At 41.7% G+C, this 25261-nt stretch overlaps 1 protein-coding gene across 4 annotated transcripts in view; it reads left to right on the top strand.

Moving 5' to 3' along the window:
• DEAF1 (DEAF1 transcription factor) overlaps positions 1-18847 on the top strand; it is a 38085-nt gene extending 19238 nt beyond the window's left edge. For 2 of the 4 annotated variants that reach the window (XM_067540525.1, XM_067540524.1), the window contains 4 exons: positions 2973-3223; positions 12426-12491; positions 15024-15113; positions 18246-18847. In XM_067540525.1, coding sequence (XP_067396626.1) covers positions 2973-3223; positions 12426-12491; positions 15024-15113; positions 18246-18350 — 512 coding nt within the window. In that variant the 3' untranslated portion in view covers positions 18351-18847. Of the gene's footprint in view, positions 1-2972; positions 3224-12425; positions 12492-15023; positions 15114-15493; positions 15611-18245 lie in introns of all 4 variants that reach the window. The other 2 variants (XM_067540527.1, XM_067540526.1) reach the window with 2 other exon arrangements.
• The last annotated feature ends 6414 nt before the right edge of the window (positions 18848-25261 follow it).

The following is a 25261-nucleotide window of genomic DNA, read 5'->3' as shown; positions in this document are numbered from 1 at the left end:
ATGTCACTGAATGTTTCATTCCAAGCTAACTTCAGTGAACCTTTGGAATAATATATTTTTTTAAAATTTAATGTAAACTTTTTTCAGAACTGGATGCCCCTCATCTACAGCCTGGTTAATAGCAAGAGCGGGTGTTTACCTGGTAAATCTGGAATTAATTCATTTTCATCACAACACTGCAGTTCATTTGACCATTTTTGACACTCCTAGATACTCTTCCTGTGACTGACACAATATAAATACATATATGGATAACTAATGTATTTTGAAAGTTGGTGGGATTTTGCTAAATTCTTTCATAGGTCCTGTTTAGCAATATAAGTATGAAAAATTCATGGCAGGGAGCAAAGAAAAATGGTTTTATTCTTTCTAATACACCCTGGCTTTAGCATGTGTGTCTGACTTAGCCATAATTAGACTCTCAGGGAGTTTTAGAATATAACTTTTGGGAAGATGCAGCAACAGTCTGTGAAATGTTCATTATTTGGTATTAATCTCATATTTTGATTAAAGATTCTATGTTACAATGAATGCTAGTGCAGCCAGCCTCCCACAGGTTACATGAGTCAGTTTGACGTGAACCTTTAACACTTGCAAAGACAATGCATGAGACTTCTGGTCCCTGCTTCACTGTATGTTAGTTTAGCTGATAGTGAGTGAAGCAGAAATATGTGGCAATGGGGGCCTGACTACCTGAACTTAGTTCTTACATTTAGGGATTTTTTTAAAAGAGGTAGAAGGTGTGTGTGTGTATGTGTGTGAATGTTTTTGATGAGAGAAAGGGGTTGGCCGCACTCCTCTGCAACACAGTCAGCTGTAACTCTCTCTTAACTAATTGCTTTATGTGAGAATAAGGCAAACAAGGACAGTCCTGGCTGTTGTGTTTCCTGGGGTTTTTCAGAACCCAAAGCAGTGATAACTTAACTGTTTCTCTCCAGGCGGTGTCAGGAATAAATCAATGAGAACACAGCTCTTTCGTCTGATAATTGATTAATACAAATGAGTACTCTTATCTAAAACTACTATTTATTAGATATTAAGCACACACATACGCAATAGGTTTAGGACATCCCAGGTAGTTACCCACAGTCTGAGATGGTTTCGAGTGATCACCAGCCGGGTTTCCAGGGGCCCTCTTTCCGTCCAGCTGCTGGGGAGTTTAGGTGTCAGCTCCTTGCCCGAAGAAAAGCTCCCTTGGACTGCTCCGAAGTATTTACTTTTACTTAATCTTTTATAGCTAACTCTAACAAAGCACATAATTTAGTGACTCCTACTGGGTCACCATAGTAACCTCTGCTGGGTCACCAATTCTCTTAATTCCAACAAACCATTCATTATCTCAGAATATTTCTAGCCATAACAAAAGTATGTCAGGGCACCTAAAACTAAGGTCACTATTCACTCACTCTTTTCCATAACTTTCTGTGCCATCCTCCCATTCTGATTAGCAAACTGGAATTATGCAGCTGTCTGATCTTGTCGCACAAAGGTCTAAGATTTTGCTAGCTATGCGATATTTGGTTTTCAGCTGGCAGTGGTTGAACATGCAAAATGGTGACTGCAATACTGTCAAGTCCAGGGGTACACTCAGGAATGTCAAATTCCAAGGTAACAGTTGCATGTGCTTCTGCTTATCCATGGCTCTGTGAGCTGTAATTCTCAGGTCACAGCTCCATCTGCTTACAACAAACGAAGCTATTTCTTACAGTTTCTGGCCTGCCTATCCTTCCAGTTATCCATTGCTGATGAGAATAATCATTTCTCTATGTTCTTCTCCTTAAGCTAGAAGGGCTTCTGTTGTGGTCCTGTTCCTGCTACAGTGGCTCAACTGACTGATTCCATCTGTGAAGCTAGGAACAAGAGTGTATATCTTGATCTACACAAGTACACACTATCCTATGTGATCCCATTCAACTTATTTTACAGAGGGCATAGTTACAAGCCAGCACTTTCACGTATGGGTCTCTGAAGTTACACACCTACTTTTATTTTAGGTAATTAAATGAGACCTGATTTTCAGAGGAGCTAAATGCTTCCAACTCCTACCAATATAAACTGAACATCTCTGAAAATCAGACCTTACATAGGTACTTTAATATGAATGTATTAACTTTCAGCATCATCTAATTTTGAACATTTTGGCAACAATAGAAGCCTGCTAGCCTATCTCACTGCACCGTTATCTCTTTCATAAGGTTTCTAGAAGAATTGTGACACTTTACAAGAATGAGAATTTCATCCCTCAAAGAGCTTTTCAATATATTCAGGGTCCTGTGGATTTTGTGGCCAGGGATTTTTCTCAGAATTGTGCTGCAGAGTTATGTCCTGAAATCTAAACTATCATTTAAAACAACAACAACAAAAATGTTTCTAGCCCGCATGGTTGTGAAGAAATCCTCCAAAATGTGAATCAGATATAAATAAATGCAGTTTGTCTTCTTGAATTTTGCAGACAGCTTGAAACAATAGCTGTGAGCATGAACTGCCTCCAATACACATACTCATCTTAATATGTAGCTGTTAAAACCTAAAGGAGACAAATGTGAACCTTAACTATTCTGTAGCTAATCACTGTAGCAGAAACAGCCAATTAATATGCTTATAGGGCCCCAATCTGTCTTCCATGCCTACCTAGATTCTAAAAACCTAAGCTGTCCAGTTGACTGCGTTACTTTTCCCTAGAGTTGCACTGTAATTATTCCTTCCCCTAATAAGAAATAGGCTTTCAAGACCCCTCTCTCACCCTGAATTAAGTTTTTCAAGAGCATATGTTCTTCAGCTGTCACGTTTGAAAGCTCCAGCAGGGATCACTTCACACACCTCTGTCACTGTGTTCTGTTGAGTGGCTTGATTGTATTTGTTTAGTTGGGTCTTAGCTGGACGAAATTTCTGACTGAGATATGAAAAGAAGCATCTTGTGGAGTCGAAACATTTTAACCCTGTGTTCTTTGTTTTGTTTTCTTAATATTCAGTGTTGACGTCGCTTCCTGCCTTGGCTGTGCCACCCACTACCCCCACCAAAGCTATATCCCCCTCAGTAGTGAATGGACTGGAGATGACAGAACAGCGGAGCTGGCTGTACCTGGAGGAGATGGTCAACTCCTTACTCAACACAGCCCAGCAATTGAAGACCCTGATTGAACAGGCTAAACAAGCAAGCTCCTCCTTCCGGGAGGCTGCTGTTACTCAAGCGAAAATCCAAGCCGACGTGGAGAGAAAAGAGGTAACAATGCTGGAGGAGATGACATGGCTCGAGCCTGTCTTATCTTTGTTGCCGACTACTAAGTGAGCAAAGTGCTAGCTTACTCGGCTTCCCCTGTGGTTGGATGAAAGACTGACTAATGAGCATAGTCTCAGAAATTTGAGTCCTATTCTTCACCCCTGCAGGATCCTCGTAACGTCTGTTGAAGGCACTCAGTTACTCATGTCAGGTGGTGAGGGAATAGGGCACTCTGGGATTTTAAGAAGCCGAGGGTGCTACAGAAATAGTTGAAACTCCTTGCTTTAGTGGTCACAAATCCTGAGCCCTGACATCAAGGGGTCAGCTGGGGTATGGGGAGGGGATGCTGATTTCATGCAAGATCTACATACTGCACAACTAAGAAATGGTGAAAGTTGCGACTGCTTAACTAAACAATTATTCTGCTTTCTTCATGGCAAGCTAGGAAACATTTAAAAGATGTTACTGAGGCTGCTGACTTCCTGCTAGAGGAACAAGGGGTAGGGCAGTGGCATGTTAGTGAGCGAAGTTTGGGGGGCGTTTACATGGGGCAAAATGTTTATTAAGCAAATTGTTAAGTTGTCTTATTTTCTGTTTAAATAAAGTGTAGCTAGCATCTATTGCCATGGATACTAACTTCTGATACTGTCAGAGCTATTGCTGACTCCAGCCCTGTGGATCTCCTCGGTACAGATGTAGAGAGAATCCATGAAAGACCACATCTCGTAGGACTTTGATGCTAGAGCTGAGAGCTAGCATCACAGTCTTAGCAGGATTTTAGTTAGTTTAGCAAGACTGTCGTGTTTAAACTGTGGAACAGATTGTTTCTTCTTGGTAAGTCTCCACTGCATTCTGCCTGGTGTAGTCTTTTACACCTGTTCACGGGGGGTGTCAGATGCTATTTTTCTGATTTAGTACCCATGTTATACAAGTGTAAACAACCACACAGATATGAGGCCCTGGGGAATCAGACCCACAGATCTTTGAGGAGACTGTTTGCACGCAGAGATGTTTTTGTTGGTTTTTGGTTTTTTAACCCTCACCAGTTTATGCCCTGTCTTCCCTCAGGACTCCCAGATGAAGAAGCCCATTGATGCTTCTCACACTTTATATAAAGGCATCTCTGGCAGTACAGGCTGCCACCCTCCCACCAGGGCTGAGTTTACTCACTTCACTATGCTACTTCTGTTCTCTGCTAGCACAAGAAGTGAGGGATCAAATCCAGCTGTTGCAAAGCAGTTCAGAGCGCTAATTCACAGGGCAACTGTTGGAAGCCTGTCAGAAAGACTGACTTTTTCTCAGTAACATAAATCCCCAGCTGTACTATCTCTGCCTCTTCTTATTTTGTTATATGTTGTTGGTACTTGTGCTGGGTGGCACTGTATTCTTTTGAGAAATTGAGTAGGTGATATGGTAATTCATATGACCCTTAATAACAGTTGTAAAACTCTCACTTTTGAGCCTGCACAGATCCATTTACCCAACCAGAAAAAAATATAATTGGCTTTTGGGCCTGCAAAACTTATCCAGCTAATAATAATTGTAATCAGTGCTTCTAGGTTGGTCTAAATTAACTTTTTCAGCAAATACCTTCTGAAAAAAATCAGAGACTAGGTGGAAAAGGTAATATCTTTTACTGGACCATATCTGTTAGTGAAATAGACAAGCTTTTGAGCTTATACAGAGCTTTTCTTCAGATCTGGGAAAGGTACTCGGAGTGTCAGAGCTAAATACAGGGTGGAACAGATTGTTAAGTATAAGGAGTTCACATATGTAACAACATCATTCCAGGTGAAGTGGGTGGTTAACACCTCTGCAGTCACAGGAGAAAGGAGAGTGGATTCCAGATTGTTGTAATGAGCCATAAATCTAGTGTATTTAGTGACTCCATGTTTTTTAGTATCTAATGGAAGCAGCTGCAACAACTTTTGGAAAAAATGAAAACCCTGCTAAAAAGTGTAATAAAAGGATGTAGGTTTATTGGTAAATATTTTAAAGAAAAACAAATCTGGATTATTTTTCAGGTAGCTATTTCTGGATTTATATTTACTCGTGAATTTCACTAAAGGGAAGAGCTCAAGATTCATGGGCAGGGATCATGATATTGGCATTTATTTTAATTACACTGAAACAGTTGGGTTTTCCACTTTTAATTGTGTTGGTCAAACACTGTCTGGATCTGACAATATTGAAAGCCAGTTGCCCTAGTTTGTAGCACAAGAACCTTCTCTAGCTGAAGTAATCTTTGCAATTCTTAAGATGGGAGAGAGAGGGGAGTCTTGCTGATATTGCTCCATCACAAGTAACTGCTTCTCTAATTGAGTTTTCAGATCACCACAGGTCAGTGCTGGACAAGAGCCTTGTTTTGTAAATATCTCATTTACTTTTTGCATGACCCAGCTAAATGTAAAGAGAATCCATTCTGTAGAAGTACTTGGAATTGTGCAAAGTGAATGTGAGTTCGCATTCAGAGAATCCCTAGGGGTTAATATAGACAGATCAGGAGGAGCTTTCATCAGTTTTCATTAATGGAAATGCTGAAGCTGTCTCATCTCTGGGCAGAATCACCACCAATTTTGTGCAGAATCTCTTTGCAGTGCTACGTTTCAAGTATTTTGAAATGAAAGATCTTTTCATTATATAAGAAATGCAGAGCAAGCCCAAATAAGGGATGGAACCAGAGCAGAGCTATGGCTTCCGATCTTCCTGGAATGTGGATTTAGCACATACCAGGATTAAAGAAAAAATCCGTTAGATTAGAAATTAGCCTGCTTCCACTAAAAGGTTGTTCAGTGACAAGCTTTGCTGCTACAACTGTTAATACAAGCCTCACTCCCTGCACATCTGCAGAACTGTCAATCAGTTCAGCCATGTGACTGATTGTATCGGCATTTGACATCTTAGATGTAATGTTTAGCTTAGTTGAAGTGTACATTTGCTGGCAGGAGAAAAAAGCAAATTGGAAAGCTTACTTGTGTGTTACCTTTGATGTAGTCTTTCTGAACAATGATAAATAATGAAGCAGTGTTGAGAGCTGCTAATACATAAAACATAGATATTACTATGAAAGACTGTGGTTAATCCTTAAATATTGCAAATGAACCACGCTGTTTCCAACTGACAGCAATTTAGATTGTGTTGCTGAAGTGAAGCAAACTGTGCTGTGTACAGAAAAGTGATATTTGCTTTTCTTGTGTTGAGATCTTTAGAATTCATAACCATATGAAAGACAGACTTTCACTTCCAATCTTCTAGGACTGGAAGAGAGATTTGTGCTTGGGGGTAGTTTTTCATTGGTTACTTGACCATTGATTGAAACAACCTGTGCAGTCAAATGATTGGCATAGACCTTTGTTCTGATGTTCTGTATTAATGTTACTGTCTGATGTTGGTTCATTTGAATCACTGGAATGCATTTTTTAAAGTCTTCTTTAAGAGGTGGTGGTTGCAGAGAGAGAATTTTTGGGAAAGGGAACTTGCTAATAAAATAGTGAATAAAAATATATTCAAGATTATGTGTCATCTAAATTGATGAAAGCCAGGAAAACAGCCTTGAGGCTGCAGTTCATTCCTTAAATTGACCTGTTATGTCTGAGTGTTACAGGAGTGTTAAATTATTGGTTGTACTTGTGAACCTGTGGTAATTGCTAGACACAAGATAGTTCAAGTCAGTGTGTGGGCTTAAGGGTGGACTGTAGAGCTTTTGGAAAGAAAATTCATCCAGATACAATAATGGAATATATATGTAGACATCACATGTTCGCATTTGTAAAAGGAGTATTTGAAAATCCATTCCTCTATCAAGTATATCCCGAATCTTGTGTTCAGACATTTGTTTGCCTCTGACCACTGATAGCATCACAGATCCCATGCTCATAGGAGGAAAATGCTCTGGTTTAGGTGTTTATGAAGCCCACGGCTGTTACAAGGGAAATGTAGGATCACAAACTCCAATATTATAAGCAGAACATCTCAAATATTTTCTTTTAAGATATAATTGTAATTTTTAAGTCTACATATATATTCCAGGACTAATTTTGACTGTCCTTTTTTTTTTAGTTGATATAAATTGTCTTAAGGAGCATGGTTTGGTGGGTAAAGTACAGGACTGGGAGTCTAGTCCAGGTTCTATTGCCAGCTCTGCCACAAATTTCTTATGTGACCTTGGGTAAGTCACTTAACCTTTCTGTGCCTGAATTTCCTCATCAATAAAATAACAATAGTACTTACTTCACAGGGGTCTGGTGAAGTTTAACAAGTATTTGAAAAGTTATGAGAGATTCCTGGATGGAAGCACTATAGAAGTACAAAGTTTTTAAGTCAGGCCATTCTCCACCATTTTTTAATCATGTCCCACTTTAGCACTTTTTTTTTTTTTTTTTTTAAACTTGAAGCCTCTCCCCTTTACAATAGCAAGAAGAATATTGCCACCTAGTGTTGCTAATGTGTTTGTTCAGGAGCATATCAGGCAAATCACTTCATAAAAATGCAAGTCAAATGGTACTGTACTATAAAAACACCCCATATTTTTTAAAATGGAGTGATGCTGAGACCCCGTGCACCAGATCAGAACACGACTCACTAAATTTGGATCAGCCTCCATCATGCCAGCAAGGAAGGGGCCCTGTCATTATGCCTTCCAGCTCCAGTCAGAGGCGAAGGTGGGGTCTGTTCCCAACCCCCCATTGTTCAGGATCTCAAAAGTGTGGAGGGGAGTAATGGTTGTTTGGCCCCCTTATCTCTGGCACCCATGGACATGCCCCCCAGAAAGTCTGACGCCTCCCTCCCCTGGTTGAGAACTTATGTATTAATCATTGTTACAATTGATTGATTGATTAATTGATACAATTAATCATTGATACAATTGATTGGTTAATTAATACAATTAATCATTCATATTAAGCAATTGGTGCAGATATGCAGTATTTATCATGTCTGAGTTTCAAAGTTTACATAACTCCAGCATTTTAAAACTATAATGAAACCAGAGTTAAAAGCCACTTTTTATTATGCATCACCCCCAAAGAGTTGGCCTAAGAGAGCTTGGCCTAAGAGATCACCTCTACTATCTCTCTGCAATTGGAGACCTCCTAGAACTAGTCCCAGATGTAAGACTGACATCAGCTGAAATGCTTTGGACCTCAGTGCCCATCAGATACACACAGTATATGTGAACATTTGGTATCCATGCGGCTGATATTTTAGTTCTGTGCATGACTGTATGTTTTCATGTAGATACGCCAGACATCATTTCCATACATTCAGTTTAGGGTGGGTGACAGACAGAGCTATGTTTTGCCAAAAAGTGATCTCTTACACGTTAAAGAAAATCCTTTTTATTAACTATTGGTATTTCATGTATTTTATAAAAATGGAAAGTATCTCAGTATTTGTATTTTAAACAATAAAATATTTTTTGGTATCCAGTAAGTATGAGTTGATCTTTCATAGGGTTCCTGTCTTCTAGTTAAGTAAAATTCTCAGCCACCCTTATTGAAAAACACTTAAAAGACTACATTTGATTGGTCACTGAATTCTGGTTTTGCTGCGCCTTTTTGTTTAAAAGGAGTGGGGTGATGGTGAGGTATGCTCTGCATTTAAGGGTTGAAGATACTCAGCATTTCACAGGGGGGCTTAGTACCTTTCAGGGTAAGCCCAAAAGGAATGGATGAAAGGCACAACTTTACACAAAAGGCAAAAAGTCTGCAAAATCTAATATTTTTTTAGAGTATGTTAAGCTGTTAGTTCGAGCAGGTTTTAGCAGGGAAAGAACATGTAAACAGACCAAAAATCTTTTCCCGTATTCTGTGCAAAATGACTACTGTTTTAAGCCATTGAAAAAGCCCAAGACCCTAAGCAAAAATGTGCATATAAAATATCATTCCTCTGTGAATTAATGTAGAAAAGCAATAGACAAAATTCCATCCCTTCAATGGAACAGTGCTAGAGCAGATGCTACTTTTAAGTACAAGGCTGAAGATTAGATCATTTAACAGTTGGATTGTCGGAATTGTTTTCCCCAGAAAGATTGAAACAATTCAGGGCAGGAGGGCAAGAAATTAAACTAAAAAGGGTCAGACATTTAAATAATCTAGCTGTACACAGGGAGTAGTGAATATATGGATTATGCTACATAGAGCAGCAATAGGAGCAGTTGAAATCAGTGGTTCTCCAGATTTTTCGGAGACCATATTGTAAGAGGGAAATTCTGTCTCATGGTCCAATTCCCCATCCAATTTCCCTCTGCTTGGCTCTTAAGTGTCTCAATTTCTGCAGACTGCTGATGATCAATGGCCCGTAATTGGAAGACTCTTGATTCAAATAAATAAAAGGGTGGTGAAAGTATCTTCATCTGCTGATTCCAGGAAGGTGCTGGGGCAAGGGGCTGGTAGAGTACCAGGTATACGATAGCTGTGCTTCCTGGTGGCTATCTTTCTTCACTGAAAATCTCCCAGGAAAAGAGAGCATCTAAGTTTATATACCTCTGGCTTGAAGACTGAAGATGGCATTTTCAGTTGGGTGGGGAAGAAATCTTCAGCTATGGAGCTCACAGCCTGTGGCAGGACCCAGAACTAGAATTCATTGGCTATCAGCATTGTGCAGCCGTTTTTATGACTGTGTAGACCATTGCTGCGGGGTTTGTTGTGACTGGTTGCGACTGTGCTTATGAGTGCATGTGTGTGTTGAAGGGGAATATTTGACAATTTAACATGCTGAATTTAATTGCTATCATACAGACAGATACCTGAGCATTGAGTGGGGGAAAAAATACAATTATAGAAGCCATGTGGCATTTTCCCACACTTCACACTAGCTAATTAGTATTAGCATAGGTAGTTTGCCTTCCTCTTGGTACTAGAAGGCCTATTTTAACCTTCTGGGCAGAAGAGAGATTCTTTGCCAGTTTTGCACAAGTCCATGTCTGGTAAGGTGACAAAAGAGCAAATGCTAGCTAGAATGTGGAGGTCAGACCCAGCTTTTTAACTGATATAAATTGTCAGTTCCAGTCTGTCTGAAATCTTGAGGTCCCGCATTGCCCAGGAAATGTCATTCTGCTTAAAACTGACTCGGAAGTAGAAATAAAATCTCAAGGTAGCTATTACTCTTACTGTTCCACTGAGATTGCCTTTAGCTGGGACAAAATTTTGGCATCAAATTCTAGGCAGGAAATTGTACTTATTAAATTCTGCCGCAAATATGAGTCTGTTCATTTGTGTCTAAGCAGGATTGAAAGTCTTAAAGGTTTTGTGCTTGGCACTTTGCATGCTACATAGACAGATTAATTGTAATTTAATTTAATAAATTTAATATTTATTTCATTTAATAAAGCCAGAGTCAAACCACACCTCTTGCTATAAGGGGTGAGATATTTCTGTCTATTATTCTCCACCTCCCAAGAATTTCTTAATTTGATTCCATGTCATGGTGACTTAAGAATTTCTAAGGTTGTGGTTTAACAGGAACATAAATGCCTTGATTCCAGGTCATAAAGATGATCTGAAATTAAGCCCTTAATCTGTTTAAGTGTTGAGGCCTACTCTCAGATAAACCTACTTCTCTTTATGGTGGCATATCAGGTTTTTTAAACTCCTGAGGTTTAACTCTGGATCAGTAGTGAATCTAATTTGGTTTCAGTCATTCCTTATGTCAATTAATTATAATTTCTCAGCAGAGTGTACTGCTGGGCCCACAGGTGGGGAAGAACATCTGTTGTATTCAGAAACTGACTGGGGGGAAAAAACGAAGTCCTTTGACACACACCCAATGTGAAGTGTTTTGGGACAAGTTACTTAGTGTATACCAGCAAATAGACAGCAATGCAGATGGATGTAACACTGCATTTCAGAGAAACCAAGTTACAGACCTGGCCTAATTAAAAAGAAAAAAAATCAGCTTTGCCAGTCTGTCCTTGCCAAATGTGTCTACTTGGTTAGTGTGAAGATTATAATAAAACCAGAGGATTTTGCATGCATGTTCTCTGGCTTGACTAGGTTGACATTTAGTTCTGCTATGGTTACTGAACTGCCGTGGATCCTTTATGGCCACTTTTGTTCCCTTTATTTTGGGGGACAGGATAGCACAGCCAGTGCAGTTTCTAAAAGATTTGAGACGTTTATTTTATCTGTTTTTTTCTCCATTCTCATCTGATAGCTATTCCATTCCTCCAGAGTCCATCTGGTCTCTCTCGGTACATCTACACTGCAATAAAAGACCTGTGATGACCCTGCTCAGTTGACTCAGGTTCGTGGGGCTCAGCTGTGGGGCTAGAAATTGCAGTGTAGACACTCAGGCTTGAGCTGGAGCCCGGGCTCTGAGCCCCTGCCTCCCCATGAGGTATCTGAGACCAGGCTTCAGCCTGAACCCAAACGTCTACACCGTAATTTTTAGCCCTGCAGTCCCAACCCCATGAGCCCGTCAGCTGACCTGGGCTGTGAGACTCAGTGCTGCAGGTTTTTATTGCCATGTCAGATGTGGGTTCTTATGGTCGAATGAAATTTGACTCAAGCCAAATTTGACTCAAGCTAGTTTTCATGAAATGCCTTTGGCCATGTTCCATTGTTGCCTGCACTGCTTCTTCTGGTAAGTGTCATGTCATGCATGACTAAGCCCTGGTCTATGCTTACAATTTGGATTGATCTAGCTACATTGTTTAGGAGTGTTCACACTCCTGAATGCTGCAGTTAAGCCAACCTAAGCTCCAACGTAGACATGGCTAGGTTGGCAGAAGAATTATTTTGTTGACCTAGCTACTGCCGCTCAGAGAGGTCGATTATCTATATTGATGGAAAAACCCCGTCCATCAGTTGGGGAAGCATCTACATTATGTAGTGCACCCCTAGTGTAGACATGCCCTCAGACACCCAGTTAAGGAATGAGCTCTTTTTTGTGGGGGAGTGGGAGAAGTGGAATTGCTTTAACATTGCATTTAATTGATTGTTACGTGAGCAATTAACCAGCCAAAGCAAAGCGTTTTCATGCAGTCTCTTTCATTCACCCCAAGTGGAGCCCATGGTGTCACCTTCTTTTAAGGAATGATATTGGCTCATTTGGATGCCCACGTTCTCTCCTGCCCCCATCCAGTAGTGCAAACGAATGAGTTCAGGTAGCGGGATCTTTATTATTTATAAACAGCTCCCTGGGCCGCCACACTTCACAGCTATGAAACGTATACCAAGTAATGGTTCCAATGTCCCTTTCATTGCAGCAATACCAAAACCAGTTATTTCAACAAACGGAAGATGTCGATGGAAAAACAGAAATCATCATCAAGGTAAGAACAAGGCTGCTGTTGCAGCCATTAAATCCCACCTGTAAATGTCATATGCTTTAAGAATGTTGTTTAGAAGTGTACTTGCTTCTTTGTCCTTTCTCAGTTAAAGATATAGGGCTTGTCCTCACAGATACTTACCGTGTGGTTTGCAGTACAACTAAGTGCACTAAGGAACTTGTAGTGTGCATCGGTTGGGTCCACACTGAGACTTGGTGTGCGGCACGCTGGAGCGCAGTACTTGTTTGTGTAGCCATGCCCATAAGGTGTATGTAATTTCTCTTGGAAGTATCTGGTTTTGTCTTGTAGCAGACAAAAGGTACCAGGCTTGATGGACCAGTGGTATGGTCTGGCAAATCCTGTATTCCTTTAACACGGCTTTCTATGTTCACAAGTCTCTTATCACCTCTGGCCAGACAGGCTGAACTGAGTCCCCTCCGAGCTGTGTTAGCGTAGCAGGTACTGCTAGTGAAGACCAAGAAGCTGTCCTCTCACTCTGAGTTAACCATCACCTTTACATCTCTGTACGTTCAGGGCAGTTTTGGGAGTAGGGCTTTGAGTTGGGATTCAAACCTAGGACTCCTCCTTAAGGGCTTGTGTACACTTACCTCCGAGATTTGGCGGCAGTCGACCGGAGTTTCGCAAGCTATGCAAAAAACGTGCGTGACTCCCATCGACTTCTCTGCTTCTCTTCTGCGCGCTGTCTTCACTGCACTTGATGCAGCGCTACACCACTTGAGAAGGTGGTCTTAATACGTCGATTTCTGGATCGACTGAGCGGGTCTTCACTGACTGCTCAGTCGATCCAGAGAAATCAATCTGACGGCAGCGAATTTGCCGCCATCAGTGAAGAGGTAGCCCATGAGAACATAGCTTTGTCTCTGGATGACTCAACAGGCCTCTCATAATATTTGTGCTCTGTGTATTAAAGTGTTCACCTCTATTTTTCAGTATTTCATAGTACTGTGTGAGGTACTGACCGACTTTGCTGAGGATCAGTGGAGATGAGTTACATGAGGTGTGGTAGCTTTAACTGTCTCCTTGGCCTTTGTGCATTAACACTATCTGAATATAGTTTTGTTTCACTGACTTTATTTCTAGGTATGCAGATAAGATGCAAACAGACAGTGTGAATGAGAGTGTTAATAGGGGCCTGGATGTTAAATCAGTTGTGCCTGAAAGAAAGAGGAAGCAGCTGAACTAAATATTGCTTGTGTTAATGTTGCTGCACTGTGACAATATATTCACAGCCAAGAATTATTTCCTGTGATGGCATTACACCACTGCTTTGGCTTGCTAATGACATGTCAGTAATTTGATGAGTTGGAAACTGAATGAGCTGTAAAAATGTACCTTGATTGCTCTGGTTAAATGATCCTTCCACCTAAATATACAGTTCTTTTCATTTTTAATTGGATTTTTTATTGAAATAGGGATAAAGTAATGGACACCAAAATATTTATGAAGCTAGGTGTTACTTGCTGATCCAGAATCCACTCTCCTTTCAGTATGAAGAGAGAGAGTGCAGTTAACCCCAGGTTCTGGCTCTGTGATTCTAAAATAGCTTTTTTTTGCTCTGCCTCTCTTTCCTGTTAGGAAATCGCTATTTTGATCGTATAAGCAGTCGTGTTATGTTCGATCAGCAAAGCAAGGAAGGCTGAAATTCAGTCCTCATTTTGTCTTCATGTGCCTAGATGTTGCTTCACATTAGTACATAATGTTTCATGTATGTAGGATCCCTCCTTCTCTTGTGAAAATCAGGGAAAATTAAATGTGAAATGTGAGCCAGCTATTTGAACTTCCATGCACACCTTTCTATCACAGTCAGAACCAGTAATAAACTAGTATAAAGGAGTTAAGCACACTGGTAAAATAAAAGTTCTTGTTATGTATTTTTAATTAAAATTGGGGAGCCCAGCTGGGGGTTAGAATATATAAGCGTGTAAAGGCTCTCCTAGAGTGAGGCATACTTAAAACTTACCTGTAGCTAATTTAGATGAGGTTCCCTTTTCCAAGCTCTTTTGAGTACCTGGTCCATCGTTGTTAAACTGTGGGTTTATCTGAAGGAGGCTGAAATGTTAAACTTCTGCCTAGAGAGAGACATAAAAAGCATGTTGGTGGTGTAATGAATAGTTGTATACACTATTTACCTCCATTGGCTGACTGTGTGTTCAACTGCATCAGGTCAGCTTAAGTAAAGCAGGGTTGGGGCAACTCTGTCTGGTGTATTGCTAGGTTTCGCCAATGTCCCAGGAGCTGATTCATAGCGTTGGATCACTGTTGGCTCTTCCGAAAGGCAGAAGGATGGAGTACAGGAAACTGATGTGCTAGCTCAAAATCACTTTGCTTTCTTAAGTGACTGAAGCTAAGATGGTAGGGAGAATGGATTTCCAAAACTGTGCCCTGAGCTCATGGTGCTGCTTTTTCCTTGCACTGCTATGAGCTTCAGCCTGTGTAACCAGACCACTGTTTGAGTTGAAAGCATCTAGCTTTTTGTCAGCCCTGACCCGGCCACTTTGTCCTTCATTTTTGCAGCAGTCCTGTGTAAACTGTGGTCGGGAGGCAATGAATGAGTGCACCGGGTGCCATAAAGTCAATTACTGCTCAACTTTCTGCCAGCGGAAGGTAATGGATTCTTTATAAGTCACAGATACCACTTTCTAAAGGCACGCACATGCTGCATACCCCCAAATAAGCAGGGTAAGAGGATTGGCTAGCATATTTGTACGTGTGAACTTATCTTTTAATGCGAGCCTGCAGAGTGCAGACCTGACATAGATCACAGTGTGACCTCAGGAGGTGCTCGGCATTACATCACGACTGAGAACATCCAGGCTGCCTATAAGAGTGTGCTCATTCTTATTGTTGGGGAGTCTTCCAGCATTTTTTAGGTTATTTGTGTTTTTTCTGTTCACCATACTAAGGGTCTGTTGCATCTTGTAAGTTTGTCAATAGTATTTTTTTTAAAAGGCAAACTTACAACTGGGACGTATCTGTCCCTATAGGCAGCCTGCCTGCATGTTCCAGTGCTGCGTTGTGGTGGTTGTGACCTCACCAGCAGAGAGCATGCTGGGGCAGTGTACCAAGCAGACCCTGCCAATCAGAAGGAAGCCACAGTAGAGGTGAAGAAAATGTTCATTTTCAGTGAACGACAAAGTTATTCTTTTTATGTGCATCACTTATCTGTATCGCAGAAACTAAACCTTCCTTTAAAAAGAGATTACGGGTAGTTAAGTGTGACATCCCTCATCATACAATCCCTAAAAACCAAGGAAATAAGTTAACTGTCCCTAATGCCCCCACAACACATTTCCACTGACTGTGACAGACTCCACCTTGTCATAAGGAACCTCCTTCATGCTCCATCCTATAAAGGAAATACACCCACACAACACATTAATCTCCTTCATGGTGTAACACACAACCTTCATTGCACCCTCATGCATGCCCCATACACACACTGCACACTTAATCTGTGTCCATGTGTCAATTACGTATTCATTGATGTTACTGCCTCTCCTCTGTTTGTAATATTTGGAAGGGTTTTCTAAGATTTGCAACTCATCTGCTTAAGGTGAACTCCCAAGGTAAAATGAAAGTCCAGGTAAGGCCAGAAACAGGTCCTGAACACCTCAGCAAGTGAGCTGTAGGGAGTGTGAGGTGGTGACGTCTTGCATTTTTCTATTAAATAAACCTTTTGTTTATTTTTACCTCAAGTAGGTCTCTGTTTTGTAAACTGTGTGGAGTGTATCCCAAAATGGTCTGATAACTGGGGGCAGGTTTTACTCCTTCAGGGTCGGTGAACCAAAGGAAAAAAGTCTGAGTGTCTGGTAGTTAACAATGTGGGGTCAACGGATTTGGGGAGACTCTGGACCGGAAGGCCTGTTGGGATCATTCTGCAAGGAATAACTAGGCTGGGGGAATCCAGGATGAGACTTTTAGGCTGGCTACTGGTGTCAGGGCTCTGAGTCATAGTAGCATAGCATTGAGGCACTCAAGGTAACAAGGCAGATGGTGGTAGAGCCCCTTACTGAGCTGAGTGATCTCCAAAATGTCATAGAGGCACAACAATAAGATTTAATGTATACCCTCTCCTGGCTCTTCCTGCTTTGTTAACGACTTCCAAGAATACATTGTTCTGTGATGTTACTGATACCATAGGTAGCATGAGATCTCTGTTATCGGTGGTAGTATAAATACATGGATTGTGAGATGGTTTAAGCAAACCAAGAAGTAACTCAGGATTTCCCAAGAGGGAAAAATACAAAAAGGTAAGATGTAGTGAATCTTCTGTTCTTATTGTTCCTCACATTCTGTTTACTGGGGCATTCTGTACCTATTTTTTGCCTGAACTTAAAGGTGAATCAAAAATTTAGTTTAGCCAACATGTTCTTCAAGTGTGTCCTAATTCAGGCCTGTTGGTTGAAGCCAACTGCACTTATACACAATGAGAATAAATGATCAAATTTTTAATACTGAACAAATTAATGCTTTTTTTGTATCCTGTTTGCCTGGTTTTGATTTGAATAGCAATTACTGCTTCGTTTTCCACTTAGAGTGCAACTGTTAAAATAGTCAAAAAATGAATGAACGTTTGCTGCAATATCCTGCTAAAATCTACATGTCAATTTCCTGAGAGTCTTGGGGCAGCAATCCTACCAGATTACTCAGTGCAACACAAGCAACGTAATGCAAGATGTTCAGTGTAAAATAGTAGGCAATGTTGAAGTCACAATTTCAATTTCTTACTAGACAATGCAGGTGCCTGCTCCAAATGAGCAAAACACGTAGCATGTTGCTGATGCTGTACAAATAATACAGTATAGTAGTTTAATCCAGCTATTTGCAGCTTCAGGCACAAACTCTAGTCTTTTCCTGCTGGTATATAGTAGATCAGTTCATTTATGACCTGCATTCTTTTCTTCCCCTCTTGGTCTTTGATCCCACCACATCTTGTGAGCTAAGCAGGTTTGGATTTGATCAATATTTGAATAGGAGACCAGCAGGTAAGAAAGGATATTGCCAAAAAGGGTATTACCCAAGGCCAGTTTTCCCTTTTGGTACTGAAACAGTGCCCCAGCATAATGCTAGAAATGTATTGTGCTGTTTTTCAGGTGAGGGTTACAACCAAGGTCCTGACCATTTTATGATGATTAAAACTCCTGCTGTGTTTTTCGCAATGGTGGGGTAGCTGACTGGTGTCCTGACTAAATTCCAATTTGGGGAATTGACTTTCTGCCTAGTTAAATTCTCTTTGTTATTTCAATTGGATACTTTATTCCTTATGTCCTCTCCTAAATTGGTATTGTTTTCTGTGCACTGTTAAGCAGCTGCTGCATTTCACCCCAATGTCAGAGGAAGCAGTTCCTAAATACAGTTTATAAAGCCTGATAAATATTTAGGATTTCTTTGAGGAAACAGACATTCTATAAAAATAAGTTATTCCAAGTCCATATCTGGTGCTCTTGCTGTTGGCTTTCATGAGATCACACAGGGTATGTCTACACAGCAACAAAGACCTGCAGCAGCGAATCTCAGAGCCCAAGTCACCTGACTTGTGCTTGCTGTTGCAAGGCTAAACATAGCAGTGTAGAGTCTCTGCCTGGAGCCCGGTTCTGAAGCCCAAGTCAGTTGACCTGGGCTCTGACACTTGCTGCTGTGGGTTCGGGTTGGGTTTTTTTTTTTTTGCTGATTAGATAGACCCACAGTCTCCCTACACTGTTTCTTTTCACATTCTCTCCGTCTGCTCCTTTGCAGGATTGGAAGGATCACCAGCACATGTGTGGTCAGTCAGCCACGGTAACAGTCCAAGCAGACGAGGTGCACGTTACAGACAGCGTGATGGAGAAAGTCACAGTCTGAAAAAACCTCCTTCTCTGAGCTCCCAGAAAAGAACAAGGGAAAGTGAGTTTGGCTGGACCAGCAAGCTGGATGGGAGCGCATACTGTGGGTTGTCTTGAAACTGAATTCTTCTCATCAGTGAGCTCATCTTACAAAGATGCTTGAGCACTGTGCATTTTGCAGGCCTACCCACAATCTCAACAAAACAGAAACTAAAGATACACAATCCAGGAAAGATAACTAGACTTGCTGATCAAGAGGCCACCCTCAATTTAAGGAACTTTGGACAATAAAGTTAAACTCGCAAGACTTTGAAACCCTTCCATGGCAGATTACAGTGTTAGAACCATCTCTCTTGAGGGCTGTTTACAGTGGGTGGAGTGAAAGTTAAGTTGTGCCAGTGTTCCATTCCACCCCTTCCTACCCTACCTCTCATTTGAAAAAACAAATGTTCCTTCATTTGTTTAATTTAATTGTCTTTAAAAACATACATCATAAACTATATTCTGTCATTCGAAGCCCTTTTTTTGATTCATTTCTTCCCCAGTATAAAGTTTTACATATTGAAAATTCTGCATGTGTATATAAACAAAAGGAGTCATGTTAAACAAAACACAGTGAAATCGTGAAAGCACGTTACTGTAACATTCCTTCCCAGTCCAGCATTTAATTTCAATTACAAACATGGGGAGTTAGAGGATGCATGAATAAGAGGATGCATAAGATATTCCAGCATGAGCACAGTGGAGGGTTGTGTGCATTTTTACACCAAGTGTATTTGTCAAGAGCACTGTTAAAGAGAAAGCATGGACCTATTTTTATCAGCACAGTAAGGTGAAGCTTCCTGACACTGGTGTGTCTCTGCTGCCTTTTTGTGGCAGCCATCTTGCCAAAATAGCATCTTCCTGACCCAAAGTAAGAGTATAAAATGATTTCTTTCCCGGCATAGGGTATTGACATTGGGTCTTCAATGCAGCTATTAAAACAAAATTCTGAACATTTAAGTAAGTGAAATAAGTGTCTACAAAGTGGCTAATTCAACTAAATAGCTTTTAGTAACTTAGACTAGCCAGGATAGGTATCCTAGACTCCTTTTTAAGAGTAATTGACAGAGCTGAGGCTTGCCATCAACCAGTGAAAAACTCTTCCTCAGTGCTTTCTTTGATCCAGACATGAAACCTATTAAGGATGTGCCTTACCATTGTTTCTGTTCATTTAACATGAACTAATGCTACTCATCAAAGTCCTGGGCAGAACTTAGGGGACTGATGCAAGAATTGTTTGGTGAAATTCCATGACCTGTTATGCAGGACGTCAGACTAGATGATCATAATGGTCCCTTCTGGCCTTAGAATCTATGAATCCTAAAGTTCTTGTAATAGTAAACCAGTATTTATTTTAACAAGGTGGAAACTGGTTTGTAATAACTCATGTTGGACTCCTGTACTGCTGGTATCACATATGGTCTCTCTTCTGCCAATAATAGTCTCTTGTCTGGAGTTCCAGCTGGTACCAAGAAGAACTGGTTGGTCTGGAAGATAGTTGTGATGGAACATGAAGCCTTTTATCATAGGAGGATGATTGAAATCCAGCACAGGGTGGTGGTAACGATTGTCAGTCGCTATCTGATGCCTGTCTGGTGGTCTATGTGAAGAGAGTTCTTGAGCTCAATCCAGAACATAGCAGGGAAAAGGAAATGCTGTGACTTTGAGCATATTCAGGGTGGCTAGGTTTGTTCTTTTTCATGACTTAAACTAAGTTCTTGGTTCCCATCCTCAGGTTGGTCCCCCATCTGCTTAATAAGTGCTAGAAAGCAAAACTTACTTGACATCTGAATTCACCAGAAACAAAGTTGTGGCTTCAAGTTAGTAAAGTCAAAGCTCTTGATCAAAACATTGTTTATTCTGCCAGAATAAGACCAGATGCAACTGCTCATTTCCACAGCATCTCACAGCAGAACGCAGGAGAGAGCTTTAGGTAACTGGAAGATTAGCTCGGAAGTGGCACCTTTGAGTGTTTAATATTGCAGAGTATCAATGCAGTTTGCTTTTAGACTTGAAATAACTATTGTCAGAGCTTTTTTACCCGTCCTGTTCGTTGTCTTGTCAGGAACTTTATCCCACCACCAGAGAGAGAGAAAAGTAGTTCAACTGCTGCTACTGTTGGAGGAATAGAGCCACCTGCTGTGATTTACAGAGGGATCGAAAGGTGTAAGGAATTGCAAAATAGCCATGGCATGTCCAGGCACTTATAAAAGCTCCATTGGATATAGGCAATTGTGCTGGCAGTTAATAAGAAGGTAGGATTTGCCATATTAGAATAGCCCAACAAATCCCATCTCCTATCCGTGTCCAATATCCGATTCATCACAGGAAGACAAAGAAAATCCCATCATACACCTGTTCGCATATGTATCTTTCTGACAAAACGTAAACTGGAGGTTGCCCAGTGTCCAGTTTTCAACTGGAAAGTCCGGACGGAAAGGTAACCTGGCAGTGTCTGGCCAGCACAGCTGACCAGATGCTAAAGTTCAGTTGTCCGCAGTAACCAGCCTCTGCCACTGGGAGGGGCAGGAAGAGCAGCAGCTGCTGCTGGAGCCTGGAGGAGCTTCTCTGCTTAGCTGCAGTGCTGACTCCTGATGGAGAGCAGTGGCTGGCTTCCGGACCTGACTCCAAGAGGTAGGTACCAGCACCTCCGCCTGGTGTGGGAGGGGGAGATCCTGTTCCGCCCCCACCTCTGCCCTGCTGTGCCCCAGTTGCCCCAACCCTGTGCCCTTGCTCTAGGGACTGACCCCTGCCATGCCCCGATTGTCACAGACCTGTCCCCTTGCTATGAGGGACTGACCCCTCCACGCCCCTTTGCTCCAGGGACCAACCCCAACTGTGCTCCGATTGCGTAGGCAGGCAGGCTCCACATCGGCTCCTCCCAGCCTGGTCCTGCAGGTGGCAGGTGAGTCCCAGCGCAGGAGGGGAGTAAACAATAGAGGGAGGGGGGAGAGGAGTGAGTGGGGGCGGGGCCTCAAGGGGAAAAGGCGAGGCAGGGGTGTGGCGTCTGCTGGAAGAGGTGGGGCAGGGAGCAAAGAGGGATGCTCAGTTTTCAGCAGTTAGAAAGTTGGCAACCCTAACTGGAGGTACTGATAATTTTTAACTAAAGATCCCGTGGCACAGTCTTGTAAGAGTCCTGGTGTTCCCTAGACATTCCACCTGGAAAATTTCTAGCAGGTTTGGTTTGTTTTGATTTGTTGTTTTTGGCAGGAATTAAAACTTAGCTGCAAATATCTGATCAAAACATTTTGATTGGCTCTAAAGATAGACAAAAGACCCAACAACTTTCAACAAAAGATTTTTTTGGTCAATTTCTTCCCCCCAAAAAGCACATTTTCTACAACCCCCCCCCCCCCAAAAAAAAAAAAAAAAAGTAAAAAAACTCACCATCTGGACCAGCTCTAATTTATATTCTTTCCCTGAATTCTTTCTGCAACTTAATTTGGAAGTGGCATTTTTCTGCACTTCCTATTCTAAGCTATTGCTACATGAAATGAAATGGGAGGGAGGCTGAAGATTTCTGCAGGTGCAGAAATGATGTCTGGTTTTTATACTGTCTAGTCTTCTAAAGTGCTTTGGCTCCTTTAGTACTTTGTACGTGTCTACATAAAAGCTGTATCTGTCTGCAGTTCCTACTCAATCCTTAGGTTATTAGGAGTGTTTTATGAATAAGGACTGTAGCAATAATGAAGCACTAATAGTTCCCATTTCAAGGCAGGTAAAATTATAATAATTATAATAAATATTGAGCAAAAAACACTCTGTATTACTAAATCATAAGGATAGCCTATATGAGCTGTTAGCTGTTGTTGCATTTCAGTTAATTGGTCAGTGGTGCCTGCATATTATGAAACTAGTGATTTCTTCAGTCCTTTGAGTTGTCTCTGGTATCCGCTTCCTTCTGAGTGGAAAGGCCACAAGGGCCATTAACTGTGTTTGTGGGACTTTGACCTTTATCTGATGGATGTTAAAGATGGCTCATTTTTAATGAGATTAAAAAGGAGCACTCAGCACACGTGGGAACTACATGTTTTCTGTTCCCATCAGATTTCCCATGGATTGGTGTGAGACTCTGGCCTTTATCAGATGGGGACTAAAATTTCATCTTACTTAAGTATAAGACTTGGCTGATCATTTGTAATATGATGGAAAATAAATACAGCATGTCAACTTCGAGCAACTGGAAAAGTGGGCAGAGCATGATGATTTTGTGTGTATGTAATGTCTATATTAAGGGGTATAGTTTGAGCTGAACTGAAGCCTGGAGCCATCCCGGTTTGTGAGAGCCCACAAAATGATTTCCAGGCATAAATCAGAGTAGTTGGCACTCCTAGCTATCTGATTTGTCCCTACAGTTACATAGATGTGTACCCGCAATTGAAATGCAGGCACAAAGGGTACCCACAGATGGGGTTTGGGGAGGCCCCTGTTCTGCAAATCCTTTCCTAACAGTGAAGAATTCTTTCTAAGGTGGTGAAATAAGTGCTTCATGGAGCATGTGAGGTTTTTAGCTATTGCATCTTTCCCAACACATTACACAAATATTTTGAGGTTGACTCTTTTTCATATTTAAAATGCCTATTATAGTGCTAGAATACATTGTACTTTATACATCATGCTCTTCAAAATTGATTAGATATTTGGAGTGACTCAGTTTTTAGGTCCCCAACTTTAAACACATTAAAGGGACCTGATTTTTCAGATTGTCCACTTTCTGAGAATCAGATTCCTGTGGGGCATCTGAAATCAGGCACCCAAAATTACAAGTCTTCTGAAAGTCTTGGCCATAAAGTGTAGGAAATGTCCTAAACCTTGTCCAAGCTGGATAATTTAAAAATAGCTTTCTCCACGTTAGCTTAGTCATTCTGTTGCCTAATTTTTGAGACATTGGAGTGTTTTTGAAAATTCCTGTCTCTTCTGGTTATCTTAATGTTCGATCTGTAGGAGTATGGAGCTCATCTCCTTGATAGTAATCAGATTTTCTTTAAAAGGGTTTCTTCTTACACTCATTTCAAATGAAAACCTTTATAAGCTAAATGTGCAACAATGTAAAAATAAAAATTCAGCTGTTTTGCACAAACACAGAATATCAGTAGGATTTAATTCTGATCTGTTGCCATGGTGTAAATCTGGAGTAACTCCATTGATTTTTCATGAAGATTATACTCTTGATATACAATGGTATAACTGAACAGACTTTGGTTCATGTTCATAGCTACGTCACTGTAACTCCATGACTGATTTACGGCCCTTCATTGCTTAGTTGCTTATCTGCTGAGCATTGCAGTATATTTCAAATAATTTATCTTGTATTTGTAGAATCTTCCATGCAAGAATTTCTAAGCACTCTGCAAATGTGAATTTAATTTAACCGATCAAGGTATTATCCCTATTTTATAGATGGGGAAACTGAGACACAAGACTGTGACTTGCCCAGGCTAACATTGTGTATTAGTAATGAAGCCATAAATAGAATCCAGTGGTGAAATTGGGGACCCACTGAAGTCAATGGCAAAACTCCCATTTACTTCAATGGGGCAGGATTTCACTTTTCCTCACCCACATTCTCCTGCTCTAACCACTTGTCTCCGCTGCCTCCTCTCCCTTTTTAATGTTAACATATTTTCATATTCCCGGTTTCCAGCCCCAGTTTCCTGCTTTCCACTGCCAGGCTTCCCACAGCTTTGAGTTTCTTATTTGCAAAACCATTTGGACAAAATGTCAGGAAGCACCAGTCAAACGTCTAATCTAAACTCAGCAGGAAATAACGCATGTGAGAGGCTAAACGTTTGCTGGAACACTTTGGGCATGGCATGAAGTCTCTCCTGCCATGCTGCTGTGGGGCTGCATACTCGGATTATCTCAACCGCTAGAATTAGCTGCACATAAAAGCACCTGCCACGTCAAGGAACCTGACGGGCGCAATTGTATCCATCAAATAGCAGAAGGAAAATCTTATCATCACCCCTGCATGTTGCTGACGACTGCAGCGTGCCTCTGCCCAACTTCAGGGGGCCAGGGCTTAGTTCTGAGGCCAGTCACAGTGTGCTGTCCCAAGGCAAAACGGGCCAAACTCGTCCCTAGGAGAAGTTAATACAGTTGCACTAGGGATGGATTTGGCCCACGGTGGTTTAGGAAGCAGGTGTTCTTGTGGGACAGTGGATGTCTGCAACCAAAGCAGTATAAGAGCAGATGTGGCCCTTCAGCCACAGTCAGAGTACTTTGGGGCTCTGCCTGGGGAACCCTGTGTTAGAAACGTGGGTACAGCTTTCTGTTCCAGCATGAGGACTAATAGTGGGGAAGAATGCCCCGGGATGCTGTCGGCAGCGAGGTGTGCAGGGGATGAGGGAGGGAGTCCAGATGGGCTCTGGGACACAATGTAGGAGATAGCAGAAAAATGGGTTGTAACCCACCCGGCATGCTACAGCTGGCTGTGCTTGGGGCAGCCTTCAGGTCTCCCAGTGCCAATGCTGCTGCTACAAAGGCCTCCAGCTCAATGTGCATTGGGGGTGCAGCGTGATGCCCCCACAAGTGGCCCTGCTGGCTGCTCCAGCCATGTGAAAGGCGAAGAAGTGAGGCCATGCTGGTACTGGGGGAGGGCCTGGAGCTCTCTCCCCCCCACACCCGACGGCCAAAGGAGAGCTGCTTCCCCTTCCAACTGTCCCACACCAGTTAGGTGAGAACACCTCCCCACAGGGGGTCTGTTCCTTGTCACCACCCAGGGGACTGGCTCGCTGACTGACCAACCATCCACAGGACAACCACCTACCAGTGCAACTGTCAGGAAGAGGAGCTGCCTCAGTGAGGTACATACAGGGAAGAGGGAAGCATGGTGGTCAAGGGGCGTTAAGCCAGGGATGGGATGAAAGAGTTGCTGGATATGGGGGT

This window comes from Emydura macquarii, unplaced genomic scaffold (assembly GCF_026122565.2).
Source record: "Emydura macquarii macquarii isolate MOO-44397 ecotype Brisbane River unplaced genomic scaffold, CSIRO-AGI_Emac_v2 contig_587, whole genome shotgun sequence".
Taxonomy (NCBI): Eukaryota; Metazoa; Chordata; order Testudines; family Chelidae; genus Emydura; species Emydura macquarii.
This window is presented reverse-complemented; position numbering and strand designations above follow the sequence as displayed.